General features: G+C 35.3%; 1 protein-coding gene and 1 long non-coding RNA gene across 3 annotated transcripts in view; both read right to left on the reverse strand.

Moving 5' to 3' along the window:
• The window catches only part of ITFG1 (integrin alpha FG-GAP repeat containing 1), a 269,509-nt gene that overhangs the window by 179,574 nt on the left and 66,437 nt on the right, over window positions 1-23,498 (reverse strand). For both annotated transcript variants that reach the window (XM_082437714.1, XM_082437715.1), the window contains 2 exons: window positions 20,200-20,261; window positions 12,805-12,886 (listed from right to left, as the gene is read on the reverse strand). In XM_082437714.1, coding sequence (XP_082293840.1) covers window positions 12,805-12,886; window positions 20,200-20,261 — 144 coding nt within the window. The remainder of the gene's footprint in view (window positions 1-12,804; window positions 12,887-20,199; window positions 20,262-23,498) is intronic.
• LOC309648748 lies at window positions 389-12,788 on the reverse strand. The gene is made up of 2 exons (XR_014256776.1): window positions 6,560-12,788; window positions 389-6,522 (listed from the first exon to the last, which is right to left on the reverse strand). It is a non-coding gene; the product is annotated as an uncharacterized lncRNA (long non-coding RNA).

Raw genomic sequence — 23,498 nt, forward strand, 5'->3', positions numbered from 1 at the left:
CTAGAGCCTGCGCGCCACAACTACTGAGCCTGCATGTTGCAACTTACTGAAGCCCGTGCGCCTACAGCCCGTGCTCTGCAACAAGAGAAGCCGCTGCAATGAGAAGCCCGTGTACTGCAACGAAGAGTAGCTCCTGCTTGCCTCAACTAGAGAAAGCCCGCGCGCAGCAACAAAGACCCAATATAGCCCCCCAAAATGATAATAATAATAATAAAATAAAATAAAGAAACAAAAAAAGAAAAATACCAAACTCCTAAATCCTTAAACTCTTAAATACTTTGTCACTGATTACAAAACTTTGAAACTTTTCTATTGATTAAATTAAGAATACATTAGTTATTTGGGGTATGATGATAGGCAGGGGCAGGTTAGGTACAGATAATGTCCGTTTGTCTCGAGGTGTAACAGAGAACACAAGAGTACTGACTTGCTAATGTGAAACAGAACAGGAAAATGGAATTGCTTTGTGAGAGCTGCTAAGGGAACGGATTGCTGTGGACAAGGGATATAGCAAAGGGTACTTTCATCCATCCATCCACTACCTATCTATCCGTCCAACCCATCACTCAGCTCTTTAGTGGGTGAAGGATAAGCACAGAGAGCTGTATACCTACCTATATCCAGAAGCACACCTCTGCTTTTGCTTAACAATGGATGGGGCATTTAAACTGAATGAAAATGCAGAGTTGCAAAGAAAATGGGGTTGAAATGGAAGCCTGAGTTACTTGAAAATGGTGTAGGACATTTAGAAAGGGGATATTCATAATTTATTCTCAGGCTCTGAGAGTATATTATTCTAATACTTCTCTGACTGATAGCAGGGAATTCCCCTCAGGTATAATATAGTAGAGAGGAATAAATTTCACTGTCTTTTAGTCTTTCCCAGGCTGCATGTAACTGGAAGGTCTAAGAATAGGCAAGATCCTGCAATAATCACTTTCCTAGTACTGTGGCAATCAACCAACAAAGAGATAAATGTATGGTGAAGTTCACAGGTCAGTTACATGGATTGCTCCAGTTATCATAGATCCATTCTATTAATTAGGGCAGGCTTAGAGAGACAAGTGTCCCAATTAGCTGCAGGTTGTATTAGATAAAGTATTAAAAATATCACCTGTTAAATTACAAAACAGCAATGTGATAATGTAAAATATAACATTATCCTATAAACTCTTTAAGTACTTTAAATTAATATTCAAAGAAATAATTATACACTCATAATACCATGCACCTTAAAAAAAATTAAAAGAACAATGTAGCCTTGAGAATACAGTAAGTCAGAGAGATAGCTGTACTAAAAAAACCCTCTTACCTAGAAAGGCAAGACTCTACCATATACAAACTTATACATAAAGACTTCACGGATTTAGGATCCTAGTTTTTCCTCATATTTGTAATCTTAAACAAAAGGAGTACAGCCTGATATTCTTTAAATGCTGAGTATGTATAAAATCAAGACTCCGAAGTAGCAATTTTATAATTTGTATATAAATTACCATTTCCCATCAAAAAGCATTCAAAATATTTATCAAAATCACATCTGGCATCTGTGACTCACCAAGAGAGATGCCTCAAAGTCTTTGCTAGAAGTAAAACTCAGGGACTAATCACTTTTGCTATGGCAACCATTGCAGTGTGATCGCCAAAGTGACATGGAATGGAAAGAAAATATTAAAAAACTAGACATATATTAGAAGAAAAGTCTAAGAATGTCTATTCACTTCCCGTGAATTATGGCAATGTGTGCATAAAAAATATTTCGGTTTTACCCCAAATTTAGAATAGTATGGTCTTTCTTTGGTGGGACAGGGGCAGGTCAGCCTGTCAGGTTAGAAAGAACTATTTAAACTGGTTGCTGTTTCTTTGATCTTTCAGTACCAATTGACACTTGAAAGATCCAAAAGGATATTCAGAATCTGTGCAAATACAATGGTCTGTTTAAATGTTAAATAATATAAATACTATAGATAACGTATGTTGTCAGAATTCAGTAATTAGAAAAATGGAAATATGAAAACTAACGATTAAAATTTATAAGGACCTAGGATGTCTCCTACTGAAATCAGCATCCATCTATTTTAGAGATTCAGAACAATTTTTAGTTCAATCACTTAACTTTAATCAAAATGGGCAAAAGTAATGTTAGATCAGTTCTCATCATGTGAATGACACTAAGAAGTTTGGGTTTAGGATAATGGTTGAAGATATTTAAGACATGTCCTAAATTTGGGCTCAATTCTTAAAAATCAATTGGTTTAATCAACTAAAATATTTTTAAATTAAATTATTCATTCAAAATTATTCATTATTTACAATGTGACTGGCACTGCTTCAAGGCATGAGATATAGCAGTGAAGAAAACACACCAATGGAGTACATGAGTAAAAGCACAGTATATCAGATAGTGACAAATGCTACGGAGAAAAGTAAAGAGGGAAAGGGGTCATGAGTGCTGGGGGCAGGGGTTACAATTTTAAATAGAGTGGTCAAGGAGGGCCTCATGGAGAAGGTGACATTTTAGCAAGACTATAAGGCGGTGAGGGAGTGAGCCATGAGAATATCTGGAGTAAGACCATTCCATGCAGAAGAAAAAGCCCTTAGGGGGATAGTGCCTGGCCTGTTTGAAGAACAGCAGAGACCACTGTGGCTGGAATAATTTACATTTGTAGTGTTAGGAAGAAAGGTGGGATACTTTGAGCAGGTACTCCTTTATTTATCCATTATCCATTTTCTAAAAGGTATTTAAAGAAGGATATGCTGATATCCAACTCTATGTCTCTTCAGAGTTTGTATCTTCCACTTGTATAACATTTTAGTGTCCAATAGACATCTCAAACTTAATATGTCCAAAATATTGTGGGATTAATTACATATCCTCTTAAGTCTCCCTGAAGCTCCCAATTAATATCTACAAAAAACCCCAAATTCCTTACCTTGGTTCTCAAGTCCCTGAAGACTTGGCCAAGTGCCATCCTTCTTTTTGTACTTTGAACATTCATTTAGGTGTTATCTCTGCTTGAAACACTCTTCCAAGATCCTCCTGTGACTTCATTCAACTCGAAGGTGAAATATGACCTCCAATCAGCTACAGAAAATAGGCCTTCTCACTTCCTCTTACAGTACTTTTATCTGCTCAAAGCTCTTAACACTTTCTAAAAATACCTCACTAATTTACTTCTTGTTGTTTTCCCTTCCTCAACAGAGTTTAAACTCCATGGGAGCAAGGTTCTTGTATGCTTCATTCATGGCTACATGCCAAGCATCCAGAATAGTCTAAACAGTAGGCACTAAAAACAAGTATTTCTTGAATAGGTTAATGAACATCTTGTACATCTTCCAGTACAAAAGAGGAAGAAAACTGAATGGGAGAAAAACTGATCACTCCACAATTTTAAAGAATAGAATAAACTATTTGAACTGATATGTCTGTACCATAAAATTCATGGTACTTTATGAATTATATTTCAAAGTATCATATTTCAAATTCCTTGAATCTAGCACTTACATCTAGTTGTCCGTATTCCATATATTAAAGTATTTTGTATTTATATTTACTTAATTTCTGACTGGTGATGAAGGTGCTATAGTAGTACATTTAAGAGAGACTATCTGAAAAATTTTATCTTATTGACTAATGTCAACTGGAATTCAGTGTCCCTTTTAATGAAAAAATAAATAAGGCTACTTAACAAGAGAACAGCCAATTTTCAACTATAGGAAACAAACGAACAAACAAAAGTCCACTATTAAGTCTCTGGAATGAAAGGCAGTCTTAAATGACTCAAAAAAATGAGACCAAGCCCAGAAAGCATAATACTTAGAACTCTCCCCTATACAGCCTCTTTTGTAATATAATCATCTGTCTGTCTGAAGGCATTTGATCTTTAAAATACTTACATACAAAAGAATGTGAGTGGGGTACTTTTAACACCCCATTTACACCAATGGACAGATCATTCAGACAGAAAATTAATAAGGAAACACAAGCCTTAAATGACACATTAGACCAGATAGACTTAATTGATAGTTATAGGACATTCCATCCAAAAGCAGAAGAATACACTTTCTTCTCAAGTGCACACAGAACATTCTTCAGGATAGATCACATCTTGGGTCACAAATGAAGCCTCGGTAAATTTAAGAAAATTGAAATCATATCAAGCATCTTTTCTGACCACACTACTGGATTAGAAATCAATTACAGGAAAAAAACCAAAAATCACAAACACGTGGAGGTTAAACAATATAAATAAATAAATAACCAATGGTTCACTGAAGAAATCAAAGAAGAAATAAAAAACAAACCTAGAGACAAATGACAACAAAAACACGATGATCCAAAAGCTATGGGATGCAGCAAAAGCAGTTCTAATAGTGAAGTTTAAAGCAATATAATCTTGCCTCAAGAAACAAGAAAAATCTCAAATAAACAACCTAACCTTACACCTAAAGCAACTAGAGAAAGGAGAACAAAACAAACTCAAAGTTAGTAGGTGGAAAGAAACCATAAGAATCAGAGCAGAAATAAATGAAATAGAAATGAAGAAAACAAGAGCAAAAATCAATGAAACTAAAAGCTGGTTCTCTGAGAAGAGAAATAAAATTGATAAACCTTTAGCCAGACTCATCAAGAAAAAAAGGGAGAGGATTCAAATCAATAAAATCAGAAATGAAAAAGGAGAAATCACAACTGACATCGCAGAAATACAAAGGATCATAAGAGACTACTACAAGCAACTGTATGCCAATAAAATGGACAACCTCTAAGAAATGGACAAATTCTTAAAAGGTATAACCTTCCAAGACTGAACCAGGAAGAAATAGAAAATATAAACAGACCAATCAGAAGTACTTAAATTGAAACTGCAATTAAAAATCTTCTAACAAACAAAAGTCCAGGACTAGATGGCTTCACAGATGAATTCTATCAAACATTTAGAGAAGAGTTAACACCCATCCTTCTCAAACTCTTCCAGAAAATTGCAGAGGAAGGAATACTCCCAAGCTCATTCTACAAATCCACCATCACCATGATACCAAAACCAGACAAAGATATAACAAAAAAAGAGAATTACAGACCAATATCACTGATGTACACAGACGCAAATATCCTCAACAATATACTAGCAAACAGAATCCAACAACATATTAAAAGGATCATACACCATGATCAAGTGGGATTTTATCCCAGGGATGCAAGAGTTCTTCAATATACACAAATCAATCAATGTGATACACCATGTTAACAAATTAAACAATAAGAACCATACGATCATCTCAATAGATGATGAAAAAGGTTTTGACAAAATTCAACACCCATTTATGATAAAACCTCTCCAGAAAGTGGGCACAGAAGGAAACTACCTCAACATAATAAAGGCCATATATGACAAATCAACAGCAAACATCATTCTCAATGGTGAAAAACTGAAAGCATTTCCTCTAAGGTCAGGAAGAAGACAAGGATGTCGACTCTAACCACTATTATTCAACATAATTTTGGAAGCCCTAGCCATGGCAATCAGAGAAGAAAAATAAATAAAAGGAATACAGATTGGAAAAGAAGAAGTAAAACCGTCACTGTTGGCAGATGACATGATACTATGCATAGAGAATCCTAAAGATGCTACCAGAAAACTACTAGAGCTAATCAATGAATCTGGTAAAGTTGCAGGATATAAAATTAATACACAGAAATATGTTGCATTCTTATAGACTAAAAACAAAAGATCAGAAAGAGAAATTAAGGAAACAATCCCATTTACCATCGCATTAAAAAGAATAAAGTATGTAGGAATAAACCTACCTAGGAGGCAAAAGACCTGTACTCAGAAAACTATAAGGTACTGATGAAAGAAATAAAAGATGACACCAACAGATGGAGAGATATACCATGTTCTTGGATTGGAGGACTGAATACTGTGAAAATGACTGTACTACCCAAAGCAATCTACAGATTCAGTGCAATCCCTATCAAATTACCAATATCACTTTTCACGGAATTAGAACAAAAATTTTTACAATTTGTATGGAAACACAAAAGACACCAAACAGCCACAGCAATCTTGAGAAAGAAAAATGGAGCTGGAGGAATCAGGCTCCCCGACTTCAGATTATATACTACAAAGCTACAGTCATCAAAACAGTATGGTATTGGCACAAAAACAGAAATATAGATCAATGGAACAGGATAGAAATCCCAGAAATAAACCCACGCACCTATGGTCACCTAATCTATGACAAAAGAGGCAAGAATATACAATGGAGAAAAGACAGTCTCTTCACTAAGTGGTGTTGGGAAATCTGGACACCTACGTGTAAAAGAATGAAATTAGAATACTCCCTTACACCATACACAAAAATAAACTCAAAATGGACTAAAGACCTAAATGTAAGGCCAGACACTATGAAACTTTTAAAAGAAAACACAGGCAGAACACTCTTTGACATAAATCGCAGCAAGATCTCTATTGATCCACCTCCTAGAGTAATGAAAATAAAAACAAGAATTACAAAATGGATCTAATTAAAAAAATTAAAAAATGGAGCTAATTAAAACTAAAAACAAAAATAAAAAAATGGATCTAATTAAAAATTAAAAAATGGATCTAATTTCCTTTTCCACAGCAAAGGAAACCATAAACAAAACAAAAAGACAACCCTCAGAATGAGAGAAAATATTTGCAAACGAAGCAACCAAAAAGGGATTAATCTCCAAAATATACAAAAAGCTCGTGCAGCTCAATATCAAAGAAACAAACAACCCAATCAAAAAATGGGCAGAAGATCTAAATAGACATTTCTCCAAAGAAGACATACAGATGGCCAAAAAGCTCATGAAAAGATGGTCAACATCACTAATCATTAGAGAAATTCAAATCAAAACTACAGTGAAGTATCACCTCACACTGGTCAGAATGGCCATCATTAAAAAATCTACAAATAATAAATGCTGGAGAGGGTGTGGAGAAAAGGGGACCCTCCTACAGTGTTGGTGGGAATGTAAATTGGTACAGCCACTATGGAGAACAGTATGGAGGTTCCTTAAAAAACTAAAAATAGAGCTACCATATGATCCTGCAATCCTACTCCTGGTATATATCTGGAGAAAAACATGGTCCGAAAGGATACATGCACCCAAATGTTCATTGCAGCACTGTTTACAATAGCCAAGACATGGAAGCAACCTAAATGTCCATCGACAGAGGAATGGATAAAGAAGATGTGGTACATATATAAAATGGAATACTACTCAGCCATAAAAAGGAAGGAAATAATGTCACTTGTAGCAACATGGATGGACCTAGAGATTGTCATAGTGAGTGAAGTAAGTCAGACACAGAAAGACAAATATCATGTGATATCACTTATATGTGTAATCTAAAAAAATAGTACAAATGAACTTATTTACGAAACAGAAGTAGAGTCACACATGTAGAAAACAAACTTATGGTTAGCAGATAAGGGGGGAAGGATAAATTGGGAGATTGGGATTGACATATACACACTACTCTATATAAAATAGATAACTAATAAGAACCTACTGTACAGCACAAGGAACTGTACCCAATACTCTGTAATGGCCTATATGGGAAAAGAATCTAGAAAAAGAGTGGATATATGTATATGTAAAACTGATTCACTTTTCTGTATACCTGAATCTAACACAACATTGTAAATCAACTATACTCCAATAAAAATTTAAAAAAAACAATAAAAGAGAATATGAACATTTAATTACCCATTCGCATTTAGGCTAAATATAAGTTTTAAATTTCCATACATGGCTCACGTGATTTTCTTTTATTTCCAGATGAAAACTAACAAGAAACAATTTTAATTCGTCAAATTGTTACTGAATACACCCAACTGTAAAACAAGAGGAAGGAAAACTGCTGTTAGTTTGGACTAAGTATTTCAGCTGTACCATGGTTAATTTGGAATTAAAATCTGAAGTTCTATCAAGCAGCATAAAAACTTCATAAAATAACTTGATTGTGGGGTTTTTCTCCCTTTAAACGGCATTTATTATCTACTGTACTAGGCCACTGGGATACTCAATTGAATAAGATTTGGTTTCAATCATAAATGATACTATTTATGGGGTTCAATATTTTCCAATATGTTAGTAACTTTCACGGATGACAAAGTTTTCTATTTTCATTAACTCCTTTATCACTTATAGGATTAGTTAGGCCTGATTTACAATTTCCTAGGTTTCACCAACATGCCAGTATTCTTTCTTCACTTGAAGAATAAAGTGTGATCTCTTTATGATGATCTGATACACAAGATTTATATTTGGATATATAAATTTATGTAGTCTATGAGATTTAAAATATGATTCAATCTATAGAAAATGCTGATATTCTGTTAAGGTTTGTGTTCCCCCTTCAGTTTTGTAGCTTTTTATTGATTTCTATTACATCTGGCATTGCATACAAAATTAATGTTTTCTCTAAGTGTGGTTGTATATAATTTTTTTTTGATAGAAAAAATGTACCTTATTTTTCTTGACTTTTATGTCCTATGTAGTTTAACAGATACTACCTTATTTGCTGCAATTCTAGACCTTGATATTCTAAACCTACCTAGAAAAACACTCAACTTTAACATACAGTTTAAAAGGGTGATATAATAGGGTAAGACACAACATGTTTTCTAGAAGATGACTGCTTAAGTATTAGAGGCATTTATGGGTTGCAGATCTCCCAAGTGTGAGGCCAGGGCCCAGCTAATAACCAACAGCAGCTACTACTTATTAGCTGATTTCTAAGGCCCAGGAAATGCTAAAGAGCTCTGTAAATGACACCTTTTTGGGCTACTAGTGCCCTGCTAAACTGTAAATCCAAAGGCCTTTTTGTGGTCATCCTTGTACATCACATTTTAATATCATCAATATTTTCTGACCACATTTTAGCGCTCTTTTTTCTCCCTCCTTATCCCTGTCAAACTCTATTCACACTCTCCTTCTTAGAGGGCTCATTCAGTTCTTGATCTCTTAGCTCTTGTAGGACTTTCAAATTTGCTTTGGTTTTATTACTAAACTTATGTTTCATAAATGTTCCAGCCTGTCGTCTTACTAGCATTATTAAAGTAATGACTCTAAAGTACCTTAACATCCAAACCAGTTTACTCTCCTGATTACCTATCTCTATGAAAAATGGTAGAGAAAAGAATGGTTCTTCTAGTTATTCAGAGGCAAGTTGGTTTTTGTTTTTTTTTTAATCCTTCTATTGTCAAACCAACCAGTACATTTACTGATTCTTTCTTTGCAAAGTTTCTCCCAACTGTCCCTCCAATTATTGATGTAGTTAGCTCATGCTTGCACCACCTCATGCTCGACCTGTCTCCTGACTGGTTTCCATCCTTAGAAGATCGAGTATTTCAAAACTGTTTAAATCTATCCTCTGTCTTTTTTTTTTTCTTTAAATTGGGGTATAGTTGCTTTACAATGTTGTGTTAGTTTCTGCTGTACGATGAAGTAAATCAGCTATATGTATACATATATCCCCTCCCTCTTGGACCTCCCTCCCACCAGCCCCCATCCCATCCCATCTAGGTCACCACAGAGCACCAAGCTGAGCTCCCTGTGCTATACAGCAGGTTCTCACTAGCTATCTGTTTTACACACGGCAGTGCACATACGTCAATCCCAATCTCCCAATTCATCCCACCCCCATGTCTACAGGTCCGTTCCCTATATCTGTGTCTCTATTCCTGCCCTGCAAATAGGTTCATCTGTACCATTTTTCTAGATTCCACCTACATGTGTTAATATTTTTTTTCTCTTTCTGACTTACTTCACTCTGTATGACAGACTCTGGTCCATCCACATCTCTACAAATGACCCAATTCCGTTCCTTTTTATGGCTGAGTAATATTCCATTGTATGTATGTACCACATCTTCTGAAATCTACCTCTCTTTTGATATGAAAATCTCAGGCATCTCAGAGATTCTAATAAACTTCCCCTGACTTCCTATTCCATGTCCCAGAAGCATTACCTTCTGCATATCCCATCAGACAAGAAGATTTTGTTTTACTTTCTGAAGTTAATTTAAAAAGGTACAGTTGGCCCTACATATCCACGGGTTCTGCATCCATTCAACCAACTGGAGAAGCCACAGAAATGGAGGGCTGACTGTACCATGTAATTTTCTACAGTATAAGGGACTTGAATATCCTCGGATTTGGGTATCTGGCAGTAGCTGGTGGGAACTGGTGATGATGGGGTGGTCCTAGAACCAATCCCCCGTGGATACCTAGGGACTACTGTATCTACAAAGCTGTAGGAGTTAAAGACTGTGTGGAAGTACATGACCGTCTCTGAAGGAGTTGTTCATGCAACTAAGAGGATAGGATAAATTATATATGAACTCAGAGGTACTATGACAAAAAAATCTAAACACTTTAAGTACATACTTTGGTTTCTTTCTTGCCATAGTTGACTATTATCCTTCTATATTTTACTTTTTCATTACTAAATTAATCTAACCACATAACAGAAAATTTGGAAAACAGGTAACAAGATAACCTATTTTCCGACTTTAATACAACCATTATCATCATTTTGATATATTTTGCTCTAGTCTTTTTCTAAATGATCATATTGTACAACATACTGTTCTGCTTTTTTCTCCTAACAGAATCTTCATAACTCCCATTTTTATTGGCTGTGTAACATTTCATAGAGTTTTATTTAGGTGGTTTCTGGGAAAGTATTTCTTTGTCTTATAAAGGGAATAAATAATGTTATCATAAGTTTGAATAATTATTTCCTTGTTTTATTTGCTAGAAGTTCCTGATTTGTTTGATTTCAAACCACCCTACCTCCCTTTCACTGTACCAGCACAGCCTTCTTTTAGAGTAGGTTTTTTTTGATATCTTTTAAAAAATATTTTATGTTAGAAACTAAAAACTTCATCATAGGTAAAAAACTTCTGTTCCTAGACAACGTAGGTGAGCTGGGAGCCATTTAAACATTCTTTTTTGGTACAGGATTCTTCCTGTGAGCTATATCATTTATTCACGCATGTGCCTCAAGCATGTGCTTTTTTTTAACCAAACAAATGGCGAATTTCTGATATCAATCTGACTTCCTGGCTGTCAGTCACTTTCCTTGCCTTGGTTCAAAAGGAGTGGGAGGGGTGGCGGATGGAGGGCAGGATGCAATTCACAGACATATTCAAATGTATAGGAAAATGCATATTTTTATATATTAATATTCATAACCTTATTCAATGCCATCTGTTTGGACTCATAAGCAGTCTTGTTTTTTGATAATACTCAGCTAAAAATACATCAAGTTTTAAAAAGACAGTGTGGGCTATTTATTTAAAATTTACTGATCCATTAAAAAAGTTTACTGATATACTCACCTAAAGTTATTAAAAATAGGGGAGAAATAGTTATGCTTAATTGACTATATCCTATATTCTGCACATTGAAAAAATACAAACATGTAAATTAAATGTCTATGTTTACAGTTAGCACAATTTAAAAAATCTTTAAGTAAAGCTACTAATAACTTTGTTACAAGCAAAACACTTCATCATACAAAACACACAATCATAAAACAAATATCTTCAATTTGGAGGATCCTAACCAGGGGTTAAGGGAGGTCTGTGAGCCTCCTGAGAATTATATAATGCATATATACTTCTTCCCCTAGAGAGAGACTTGCAAAGGGATTTGTCATTAATCCAGCTAATCAAGTCCATCAGCAAATTAAAAGAAAAATTCATGTATCCTAAGACTTGACTATTTGCATTAAAGACTATAAATCAGGCCCCAGAAATTTGCTCAAAATCAAAGTAATATTCAATGTAATAAAACTAAAATACAGTACAACAGAGATTCATGTTGAAATTTTCATCAAATAACACTATCAAACCTCCTGCTTTAGTTGCCATGGGACATGTCTCTATGACACTGAACAATGAGTTGATTTAGTCAGCGGAGCAAAAAGCAGCAACAACAACAAGACCAAACAAGTCTAGTGAAAAGACTCAGATTATACAATAATTTCCTGTGCACTTACTCTGTGCCTGACACTGTACTTTACTCACATTGTGTTATTCACAATAGCCTTGTGAGGTGGTTATAATCATCATCCTCATTTTACAAATGAAGACACTGAGGCCTCTGGAGGTGGTAATATGTCACCTGCATTTTGAGGAACAGGCTGAGGTGTTTGTTGGTAGAATGAAAGAAAAGCAGGATGGGAGTGAACTTTGGACTCAGGTAGTGGTCATCTAGACCACTTTTCCATCTGACACCAAAATCCTTTTAATAATAACGCTGACAAATGATGAAAGAGCCATATATGCTTTGGAAGTTCTGAACTTGATTTATTGTGTAGAATCTTATGGAAAACAGAGATTCATAACAGATGCTACTCTTTGGAATTAAGATGTAAACAAAAATGTTTTTTAATATTCAAGTAGTTTGAAGAGATCAGGTTAATTTCTTCAGTATTTTTGTTCTACAGTGTGGATATACATAAAAATGTCATGATAATTACTATTTGGTATTCTCTAGAAAAGCCTCAGTACACATCCTTGTTTTGCATGTTACTCCTGCAAACAGGAGTCCCTTAAATTCAAACTATAATTTAAACACACGTCATAAATTGCTCCTTATTGTATTTAAGAATTGACCACATGCCATGTATAATACTAGGACAGGCATCTTTTAAATCTGTAATAGCTCTGAAGACACTAAAGTTACTTTTAGATATGGGGAATTAATATGACTAGGTCAGAGAGATGGGGAGACTTTCAAAGACAAAAACAATCTTACCAAAGTCGGCAAATGCTGACTGTCCAACTACCATCATATTTTGAGGTTTTTCAAATACAGTACTGAGAGAGAAATTTCCATCCTGTTAAAGGCAGAAAGTTTTGGATTAGATCATCATAATCCACTCATTTGTCAAGTGTGAAACAAAGCATTTTAACTAAAGCAGAGAAATAAATAATTTAAGACTTTTGTTGTACTGCAAAAAATTATCCCAATTTTCTGTTCCACTTTTATCATAAAATGAAAGAAACTGCTGTGAGCTGAAGATGTGCATCTGGAGTGCTTTCCTTGCTGTCAATTCAAGTATGGTATGTTTTACTAAATCATCATCATAATTTCAGACAGAATGAGTGTCTTCTACTTTCAAGTACTGTGGAAGGTTTGGGGAATATAAAGAAGCATAAAAAGTAGTTCCTACCTTCAAGGAGCTTACAGTCCAGTTGGGAGATAAAATATAAGTCAGAAAAACAGAATTTCTGAAGGTAACATATAAGTGGTATGAGTAAGTAGGAAAGACACTATGTTTTACAGATTTCAAGGAAGAAGATTCTGTTGGGGATTAATTAGGAAAAAATATTCAAATGAGATGAGAATTACATTCATCCTTAAAGGGCCTATTCATTATCAACCCAAGTTTATGTATCAATCAGAAAGGGACCAAAGGAGTACAACAGCTGCCATGTACTAACCAGAGGTGGATAAGCTAAACAAAAAAGGAGAACCCATTAGAGATCATTTGTTTCAGTTACTCTTACCAAAATGGAATGTCTGGCTTACAAAAATAATATGCATTTCTTTAAATTATTGCCTTTCTTTTCTATAATTTTAGATTACTACACAAGAAAAAAAACCCAAAACTCTGCATTTGGGTTTTGAGCTCTCAGCTTTAGAGCTCTCTTCTTATCACTGATTTCTCTGTTCACCATTCGATATACTGACCCTGATATCTACATACTTTATATAGGATCCCTATATATTTTAAAATATTAAACAATTTTAAAACATTTTTCTTCTTTGTTCCTCTAAGGATACGGCATATCTGCAAGTTAGTTTCTTAAGAAATCATTTCTAACATTTACAGAGAAAGGCATTGCTACACTGAAAGCATGAAGACTAAATGCTTGAGGAACATGAATAAGTAAAATTTGCCTTGTGACAGGCAGTTTTCCAACCATTTTAATGCACCATCATCCACATGCAGAAACATGCTTCTCCTACCTACCATTATTAAAGTATCTGATATATTTTTGAATGATTTTTCTAAGGAAATCTTATTTACTTGTCTTAAACCTTAGGATTCCCCTCCAGTCTTACTGAGTACCTGAAATTACACTAGAGATGCATCAAAATTGCCAAATTTCTGACTGAAGTGTCAAGTGAATTTGCATTCTAGAAAGATTACAGCATCGGGTACAAAGTAGACATAATTATTCTTGAATGAATGGAAAAATCTCTCTTAAAATTCATCAGCCTCATCTAACATAAAGCTGAACATCAACCTATTAAATGACTCAAGTGAATGAATTACCCCAGTGAAGTTCTGTTAAACTTAATAAAATATATTTAGAAATGCTTCCAGATACAGGCATACTTTAGAGATACTGCAGTCCAGAACACCACAATAAAGTGAGTATTGCAATAAAGCAAGTCACAGGAATATTCTGGTTTCCCAGTGCATATAAAAGTTATTTTTATACTATACTGTAGTCTATCAAGTGGGCAAAAGCATTATGCCTAAAAAAATGTACATACCTTAATTAAAAAATACTTTATTGCTGAAAAGAAATGCTGCCATCCTAAGCCTTCAGCAAGTTGCAATCTTTTTGCAATAGTAACATCAAAGATCAATAATCACAGATCACCATAATAAATATAATACTATGGAAAAAGTTTGAAATATTGTCAGAATTACAAAAAGTGACATAGAAAACAAGAAGTGACCAAATACTGCTGGAAAAATGGTGCTGATATACTTGCTTGACACAGGGCTGCCACAAACCTTCAATTTGTAAAAAAAAAAAAAAAAAAAAAAAGCACTATCTGCGAAGTGTAATAAAGTGCAGCACAATAAAACAGGTATGCCTGTATAACTTCATGATGCATCTCCACCAAGAAACACTGAATACTCCCCAGGTGACAGCCTCCCATTTCTAAGATGCCACATTCACCATGAACCTCAGTATAAGAGGAACAAAACCCTCTTCTAACTGTAAGAAAAAGAGAATCATGTATTCTTGCTACAGTGAGAGCATGCAGAATACATTATATATATGACATAATTGGGGGAAAAGATAGCACTTTACTGAATTTATCTTTCCATCATTATCATTGCTTATTCTTTACTCCATTTGGCAGTGCAAACCTATAGGACTTAATTTCAGTGTCATGTACATATTTAGTATTTGATTAAAATGATTCAATAAACTTAATCATCACTATGTTATTACTCTTATTAGATGACATATTTTAAAGTGATGCATGCCTACACTTATTTTCAAAGAAGAAGCTGCTTTGTACCTATTTAATGTAGGAAAGACAAACGTGATCAATACTCTTTTAAACTGAGAGAGCAGAACAGTCTGGTAGAAAGGGAAGTAGACATGTAGTTAGATGACATGGTTCTAGTCCTCCTTTCATTGATAAGTTGGATCACTTTGGAACAGCCACTTACTGCTCTGGGTCTCTGTTCTTCAACTGTTAGAAGGGGATAAATGTACTGTGTACTTGCAGGGTTCTAGAGAGGATCAATGGAATGAAACATTAGGGAGAGTTCTGCAAAATGTAAAGTTATCAGGCACTTTTAAGGTATTTTTATAATGTCAGTCCTGCGCTTCTGAGCTGCAAGTACTTTTTTCATGGGCTGCTATTTGAGACCACTCCACTCTGTCCCATTCTTTACCATGCTGTTCTTACTTGCCTTCATTGTAGTCCTGCAATCCAAAATTGCGCCAACCCACTGCTACAATTGTAACTATGTCTTTTACCTTTTCTTTCACCTACTTGGTTTCTGGAATGACTGTGCAATGACTTAAGGGTCCAAGTTTTAGAGACAGATTTCCTACTCCAACTCCCAGCTCCACTGTTTGCTAGCTTTGAGGTCTGAACAAGTTAGTTCTAATGTAAGCATCCATTTACTTATCTCTAAAATGAATTTTTACAAGGTTTCTGTGAGGATTAGTAAGATGATCCACATAAAGTGCTTATTAGCTCAGCATATGCACAAATATGTACGTAGTTAACATTATAATTGGTAGTAGGAACGCTAGTAGTAATACTATTATTTCTGCTACCCACCACTGAAGCAGCTATCACACTGCCATTGACAAGGGATTTGCCATTTTCTGCTTGAATTCCAGCCACAGGTGCTATGTTGTAACAAGTATCTTTACAGGAAGGACCACCTATGCTTTGGCCTGCAGGTTTTAATATTTACTTAAAACTGCTGTATTTATAATGTTAAAAAATGATCAGGAAGCCACATAGGATGACTATCATGTGTCTACATCCTTATTCACATAAAGCAATGGTTCTTGACCGGAGATGATTTTGTTTGCCAGAGGACAATGGGCAATATATGGAGACATCTTCATTGTTACAATTGAGAGGCGGCTTCTAGCATCTAAGTGAGTAGAGGCCGGGGGGGATACTGCTAAACAACATACAATGCACAGGACAGATCTCCACAGTAAAGAATCATCTGGCCTATGGCCAGTAGGCACATGAAAAGATGCTCAACATCACTAATTATTAGAGAAATGCAAATCAAAACTACAATGAGGTACCACCTCACACTGGTCAGAATGGCCATCATTAAAAAGTCTACAAATAACAAATGCTGGAGAGGGTGTGGAGAAAAGGGAACCCTCTTGCACTGTTGGTGGGAATGTAAGTTGGTACAGCCATTATGGAAAACAGTATGAAGGTTCCTCAGAAAACTAAAAATAGAATTACCATATGATCTAGCAATGCCACTCATGGGCATATACCTGGATAAAACTATAATTCAAAAAGATATATGCACCCCTATATTCATAGCACCACTATTCACAATAGCCAAAACATGGAAACAACCTAAATGTCCATCGATAGATGAATGGATAAAGATGTGGTACATATATACAATGGAATATTACTCAGCCATAAAAAAGAAATAATGCCATTTGCAGCAACATGGATGCAACTAGAGATTCTCATACTAAATGAAGTAGAGTCAAAAAGAGAAAGACAAATACCATGTGATAGCACTTATGTGTGGAATCTAAAACATGGCACAAATGAACCTATCTACAAAACAGAAACAGACTCTCAGACATAGAGATCAGACTTGTGGTTGCCAGCGGGGAGTGGGGGAGGGAGAGGGATGGACTGGGGGAGTTTGAGGTTGGTAAATGCAAACTATTACATTCAGAAGGGATAAACAATAAGGTCCTACTGTATAGCACAGGGAACTATATCCAATCTCCTGGGATAAACCATAATGGAAAAGAACATAAAAAATGTATATATATGTATACTGAGTCACTCTGCTGTACAGCTGAGATTGGCACAACATGGTAAATCAACTATACTTCAAAAAAACCCCTCAAAAACAAACAAACAAACAAACAAAAAAAACAAAGAATCATCTGGCCTAAAATGGCAGTAAGTGCCAAGATTGAAAGTTTCTAAGGGTGGTGGGTGTTGTCCATGGGTCTGGCTTTGCCATTCCTCTCTTAACTCTCTCCCTTCATGATACTTATCTATTCTCTTCCTTGAGTTCCAGTCCTACATTTCTAACCATTTCATTGATACGTCTCTTATCTAAAATAATTTTTTTTTCCTGCCCCAAATTAGATCTTCCTTTGTCTTTTCTGTTACCCTTGCATTAATGGTCATTCTGTCTTCTCATACCTATCCCTTCTTGTCTATTCCCAACATTCTACTCCTTTAATCATCCACCTCTTTCCCAGGATATAGTAAATTCTACCTAAGTCATCCCCCCACCTCCAGATTTTCCATGCTAACCTATCTGATATGCAATAGCCAGACTAACTGCAATAATGAAAGCTCTATTTATCTCACGCTCAGTCCTAAAACCTTTAGAACTTAAGCTTCTCAATAAATTTTTAAAAGATCAAATTACTTAGTTTAGGAGTCAAGGCCTTTGCTGATCTTATCTAAACCAATTCTTCTAATCTAACCTTCCAGTATCTTTTCATATTCTGGTCCAAACCAGCCACTTTCTACTCTGACTATGTCCTGTGTTTCCCATGCATGTCCTTGCCCTCTTCCTTTTTCTCACTTTCAACCACTAAAATCCTGCTCATCTGTACCAGCCATTTCAAATACCACATCTTCCTTGAAGCCTTCCCTGATGATCCTGGGTGGACCAAATGGAAGCAACTGCTCTGTCTTTTAACTCCTTGCAGCATGAGGTTTGTACCTCTCATCATACCAGTCAGAGTTGCCTACACTCACATCTTAGCCCTCCTCCTCGTCTTCTGTCGACTTCTGATCTCCCAGAGCACCTACCATGGGGCTGTGCCCAAACTACCTAAAAAGATTTGTCGCAGCGCATATCTTCTATTAGCTAATATGGTTTTATAGGGTTTGAGGGGTTTTTTTTGTCAATTAGTGTGTTACTGTGAATTGTTTGCCCAACTTCTAATTAAAAATGATCCTCCCATTTTACAAAACCTACACTTTATCTGAACAAGTTAATTTTGAGTCTACATTCGCCTTAATTTGTACTAATGACTTTTATATTATTGTTAACATGAGTACCTTATTGACCCAGCTGTTTTACCACAAGAAAAACCCTTAGTCTCTACTGTCAAACAGATAATTTATTAATTTTCTTTAAAGAAAACAAGAAAGGGAAAAAAGAGCCCAATCAAAATCTAGTCTCTTCATGAAGATTTTTCTCCTGTTGAGTTGCTTCACTTTATTACCTTTAAATCAGCCTAGGTTGAGAGGAAATAATATACTCAAAAGTAGTCTGTAATTATATATATATATTATATTTATTTGTAATGAGGCTTTTCTCCCCCTGATGGATACTAGTTTATCAATCAAAATGACTGATTTTCTCATTTTCTAATACCTCAAGATTCACTTGAAGTATTGTTTTCAAGGCCACCTGAAAACGAGTATCCCCCACTAGTGGAAATCTTCATTTATGGTAATCACTAAAAATATAACTGTATTTCTATCATCAGAAAAACAAATACAACTACGTTAAAAAATATAGTACATTAAACAAAGATAAATCTTTCTGGTTTAGATGTCTTTCTTTTTTCTTGCCTCATAAAAAAAAAGAAAAAAGGATCAAATTGCTTAGTTTGGAAGTAGTTAGTAGTACTTAAAAGCCCTAATCTTGTCTAAACAAAGCTCTTCCCGATCCTAGTTGCCCGCCATGAAGAAATCTGAGTCGTGACTCTTCTATAAGAGATGGCTGATAATGAGTCTTCTTCCATGAGCCTGCACTTTACATTTTTTAAGATCTGTTTATTTTTCACGAGTATTTTAACAAAAATCTATAAAATGTTATGGGTTTAATATGGATTGAATAAAAGACAATCTGGAGTAAATAGCTGGGAAACCAAGTGATCTCAAACTAAAATTTGGTGTCTATTGTGCGCCAGGTATTTTACACACATTGTTGCATTTAATCTTCACAAATAGTCTATGAAGCCGACATGACACTCTTATACCTGTTTTCCATATGAGGAAAGTGAGGTTTAATACTTGACCATTATTTGATGAATGTCACTCAGTTGGCCAATTTGGCTTGTCCTCAAATCCTGTCCTCCGTTATGTACCTATAATTCAACTTTAAAAATCTGGGTAGTCTATTCTTCATTAATTAATATTTCATATAACTACATCAAGCTAAAAATAAAGTAAAACCATGACATCAGTTTGGGAATATTCTACTTGCAATTAAAAAACTATATTGGGAAAGGTTCCTTAATCCTGGTCAACTTGCCAGTAAATTTAGTATCTGTTGTTCTTATTTTTGTATATAAGCCTGAAGGCAAGGAGGAAAAATTAGTCTTTTAACAGGGTTTTTTTTCAACAAACCATCATGCTGACAAATTAAATGACAGGCATCTCTCTCAACAGCTGACAGCCTAGCAGGGGCCCTGTTAACATGCGCATTAGGGAAGACTGATTGGTTTAATTGGCGGTCATGCCTAAAAACCTGCAGAGGAATTGATGCTGAATGAATCATTTCCTTCAGCAATATTCAGCAGTTTGAAGGCAGCAATGCAACCAAAAGCTCTTAAAGTTGTTCTATTTATTGTTGAAACCAACCGACCAAGTGATTACTTTCATTTTACTTTCTAAGATTGTGTGCTTTTTTTTTTACTGAAAGCCATCATTTAAAAATGCTTCACAGAAAAGATTTCTTACCAAATTTTTCCATATCTCAAACTGGAAGGTACTAGAGTCAGACAATGTCGTGAGGAATAAATCTAGGAGGAAAATAAGAGAATTGTAAGTTCTGTTACTGATGTGTACATTTAAAAACAGGAAGAAATACAATACATAAAAATAGTTTTAATACAGTTGTACTTAAATGTATTTTAAATTTTATATATATATATATAAAACATATATATACTTTTTTGTACATCAAATGATGTTTATTGACAGTTTACATGATCCAGATCTAAGCGTCATCAATGGTGGGTCATGTGACCCTCTTACAAGATCAAGGATGAATGCTATTGTTTTCTTTTTTTTTGGCTGCACCATGTGGCATGTGGGATCTTAGTTCCCTGACCAGGGATTGAACCTGTGCCCCCTGCAGTAAAAGTGTAGAGTCTTAATTAACCACTGGACCACCAGGGAAGTCCCTAAATTACATTTTAACGAGCTTGATCCATCAAAGAAAAGAAAGCAGATAACCCTGTATTAGTACAATTAAGGAAAATGTATTTAAAGGAAGCATTTAGTATTAGTCCTTCAAAAGCATTTTTTATTTTGAAGAACAATTATGTGTACTACTTTTTTATCTTACACATTTTAATTCTACGGTAGGCTATATTTTTAAAAAAGATATTCTAATCACAATCACATTTTGCTTTCTCACCCTAAAAGCAACGCTTAACTATATATCATAGTCAGGTTTCAGCATGATTTTAAATAACAGTATTACAGCATCCACAATCTTTGGCACTCGTGTTAAGTGAACAATAAATTGTATTTCAAATTTTAATAGAATTGTCTTCATATATTCCAACTAAAAAAAGTTTTATTAAAAAGTGCAAGAACTTTAATAAAATTTTTTGAAAAACAGTAGGTTGACAGTCAAATCAAACAACCTATTAATCCAAAAGCCAGGTAATCTGCAAGTCTATTCTAGTAGCAGCATTTACTACGTTTGCATAATGGCAATTTTACTTAATAAATAGAGAAGTTCTAAAATGATGAGTTGACTCATAGGAATATTAAAATGACATTACTCTCTTGTGCTTTAAAAAGATGAACGTGGTATAAAGACCACAACTATCTTTAAGAAAAGTATTTTTTCATCCCATTAAATGTGTTTAGAAAACTATCATTGATATGTAATGTTTTCTGTAAAGGCTTCATATTAATTTAATGAAGCTAATTTATGTAATAATTACAATAAGAAAGATTTTCATAGAATCCTCGGAAAACTAAGTAACCTGTTCACTTTTATTATTAGTTGAACTCAAAACTGACTAAGTGGAACAATTGTCTATGTCAATGTATCAAATATCTCTGCATTTATTTTCACCACACTAAGGATGCTTTGCCTATGGATATAGAAATGTAGTCTTTTACTAAGATAATTTCTTTAATCTGTCAAACATATACTCCCAATGAAGTGTTTATTTCCATACTCCTCTAGGAAAACTCCCAAACAATATCTGCGATTTATGTGATGATATACCTACAACCGATCTTCTCTCCTTCACCCATGTATCCTTCACACTGCCATCAGCATGATTAAAAAACAAAAGTGCAAATTTGATCTCATTTCTTCTCTTCCAGGATACAGGAATAATCTCATCATCTCATCAGGTGAAAGCCTACCTACCTACATTTCCAGGCTCATTTTTTGCCCCTGCCATGATGTTTGTTGATTCTATTTTCACAGCTTCACTGGTTATTTATTAAGACTTTGAAAAACAGTCAAGTGACATGAGGGATTGGAAGTACCTTATAAAACAGATTTTAAAAAAATTTCATTTCATCATTCAATTATATAAAGAGGTTATAGAAAAATAAATAATTCATTATGTGGAGAAATAAAAACAGAGACAATTAATTATTAACAATTCAATATGAAGAATCATGCCTCGGATGTTGAATGAAATGAGAATGAAACAGCAGCTAGAAAAAAATTTTAGTCAACAAAGCGATAAAGTTCTTACCCTCCCACATGCCACGGGGCAACTGGGCCCACGTGCCGCAACTATTGAGCATGTGAGCCACAACTAGAGAGCCTGTGTGCCACAACTACAGAGCCTGTGTGCTCTGGAGCCAGCGCATCACAACTACAGAGCCCGCTCGCTCTGGAGCCCGTGCATTGCAACTAGAGAGCCCACGTGCTGCAACTACTGAGCCCCTGTGCCACAACTAGAGAGAGAAGCCCATGCCACAACGAAGAGCCCATGCATCACAATGAAAGATCCCATGTGCTGTAACTAAGACCTGACACAGCCAAAAACAAATAAATAAATATTTTAAAAAAAGAGTAATTTACACAATAAAATGAAAGGAAATGTACTCAGTAAAACTAATGGATGCTGTGACATGCCACTGAGATCCCTCACGGAAATGAAGGACTTATTCCCTCAGCTGCTGGAAATGCTGCTGGCAGACAGCCCTAAGAAACCAGCCCTTTGGAGGACAGTTTTGGCTGAAGAGTACTACCTTGCCAAAGGCTGTGACCTTTTCTGTGCTAGCCTGCATTCAATAACTAGTCAGTTCAGAGGAATAAAGACTAGACCCCCTCACCACAACTCAGGACAACTCTGAAGGGCCATTCCACATTCAGAGGTCCCAAGGTCAGCTGAGGCTTCTACTGACACTGAATCACAGTCCAACTTTTCCCTTCCACTCGTACTCCCTAAAACAAACTTCTTGTACACTAATCTCCACCCCAGAATTTTCTTTGCAGGGAACCCAATCTACAACAGTTAACACCAAAAGTGATCTGAGAAAGCAGACACTAAGATTTTGGAGTTGGATCACCTATCATGGTACTGGCAATAAAGATCCCTTCACTGGGGATAAGCAGTGCACAGATAGCCACACTATCTTTTACTGATGGTGTCTTGGGCAGTATTCTGGTGGAAAGGAATGCACCACTGGGTGTGATACTTGTGGCTTTTTGAGAAATATGAGATAAACACTAACTATAAAGACAGCAGAATTTGATGGCTATTGCTAAGCTCAATTGAGGAAATAAAGGAAAGACACAAAGGTTGAGCGTGATTAATGAGAAATTAAAAGCTAAGTGTGAAAGCCAGAGGGCCTCTTGGGGAGCAAAACAAGAGGTTCTCACCTCCAGTAGCAGGAGGGCAAGGAAAGCTGATGACTAAGACCAGGACTTAATGGTAAGAGTAGAAGAGCTTCCAAGAAGGTTAAATTCTCAACCTAAGCAGGTCTGCTATATTAAGGTTAGAGCCCTAGATGGGAAAAAATGATATTTGACCCATGGGATAGGAACATCT

Source organism: Balaenoptera physalus (genome assembly GCF_965194825.1).
Source record: "Balaenoptera physalus genome assembly, chromosome: 19".
Classification (NCBI taxonomy): Eukaryota; Metazoa; Chordata; class Mammalia; order Artiodactyla; family Balaenopteridae; genus Balaenoptera; species Balaenoptera physalus.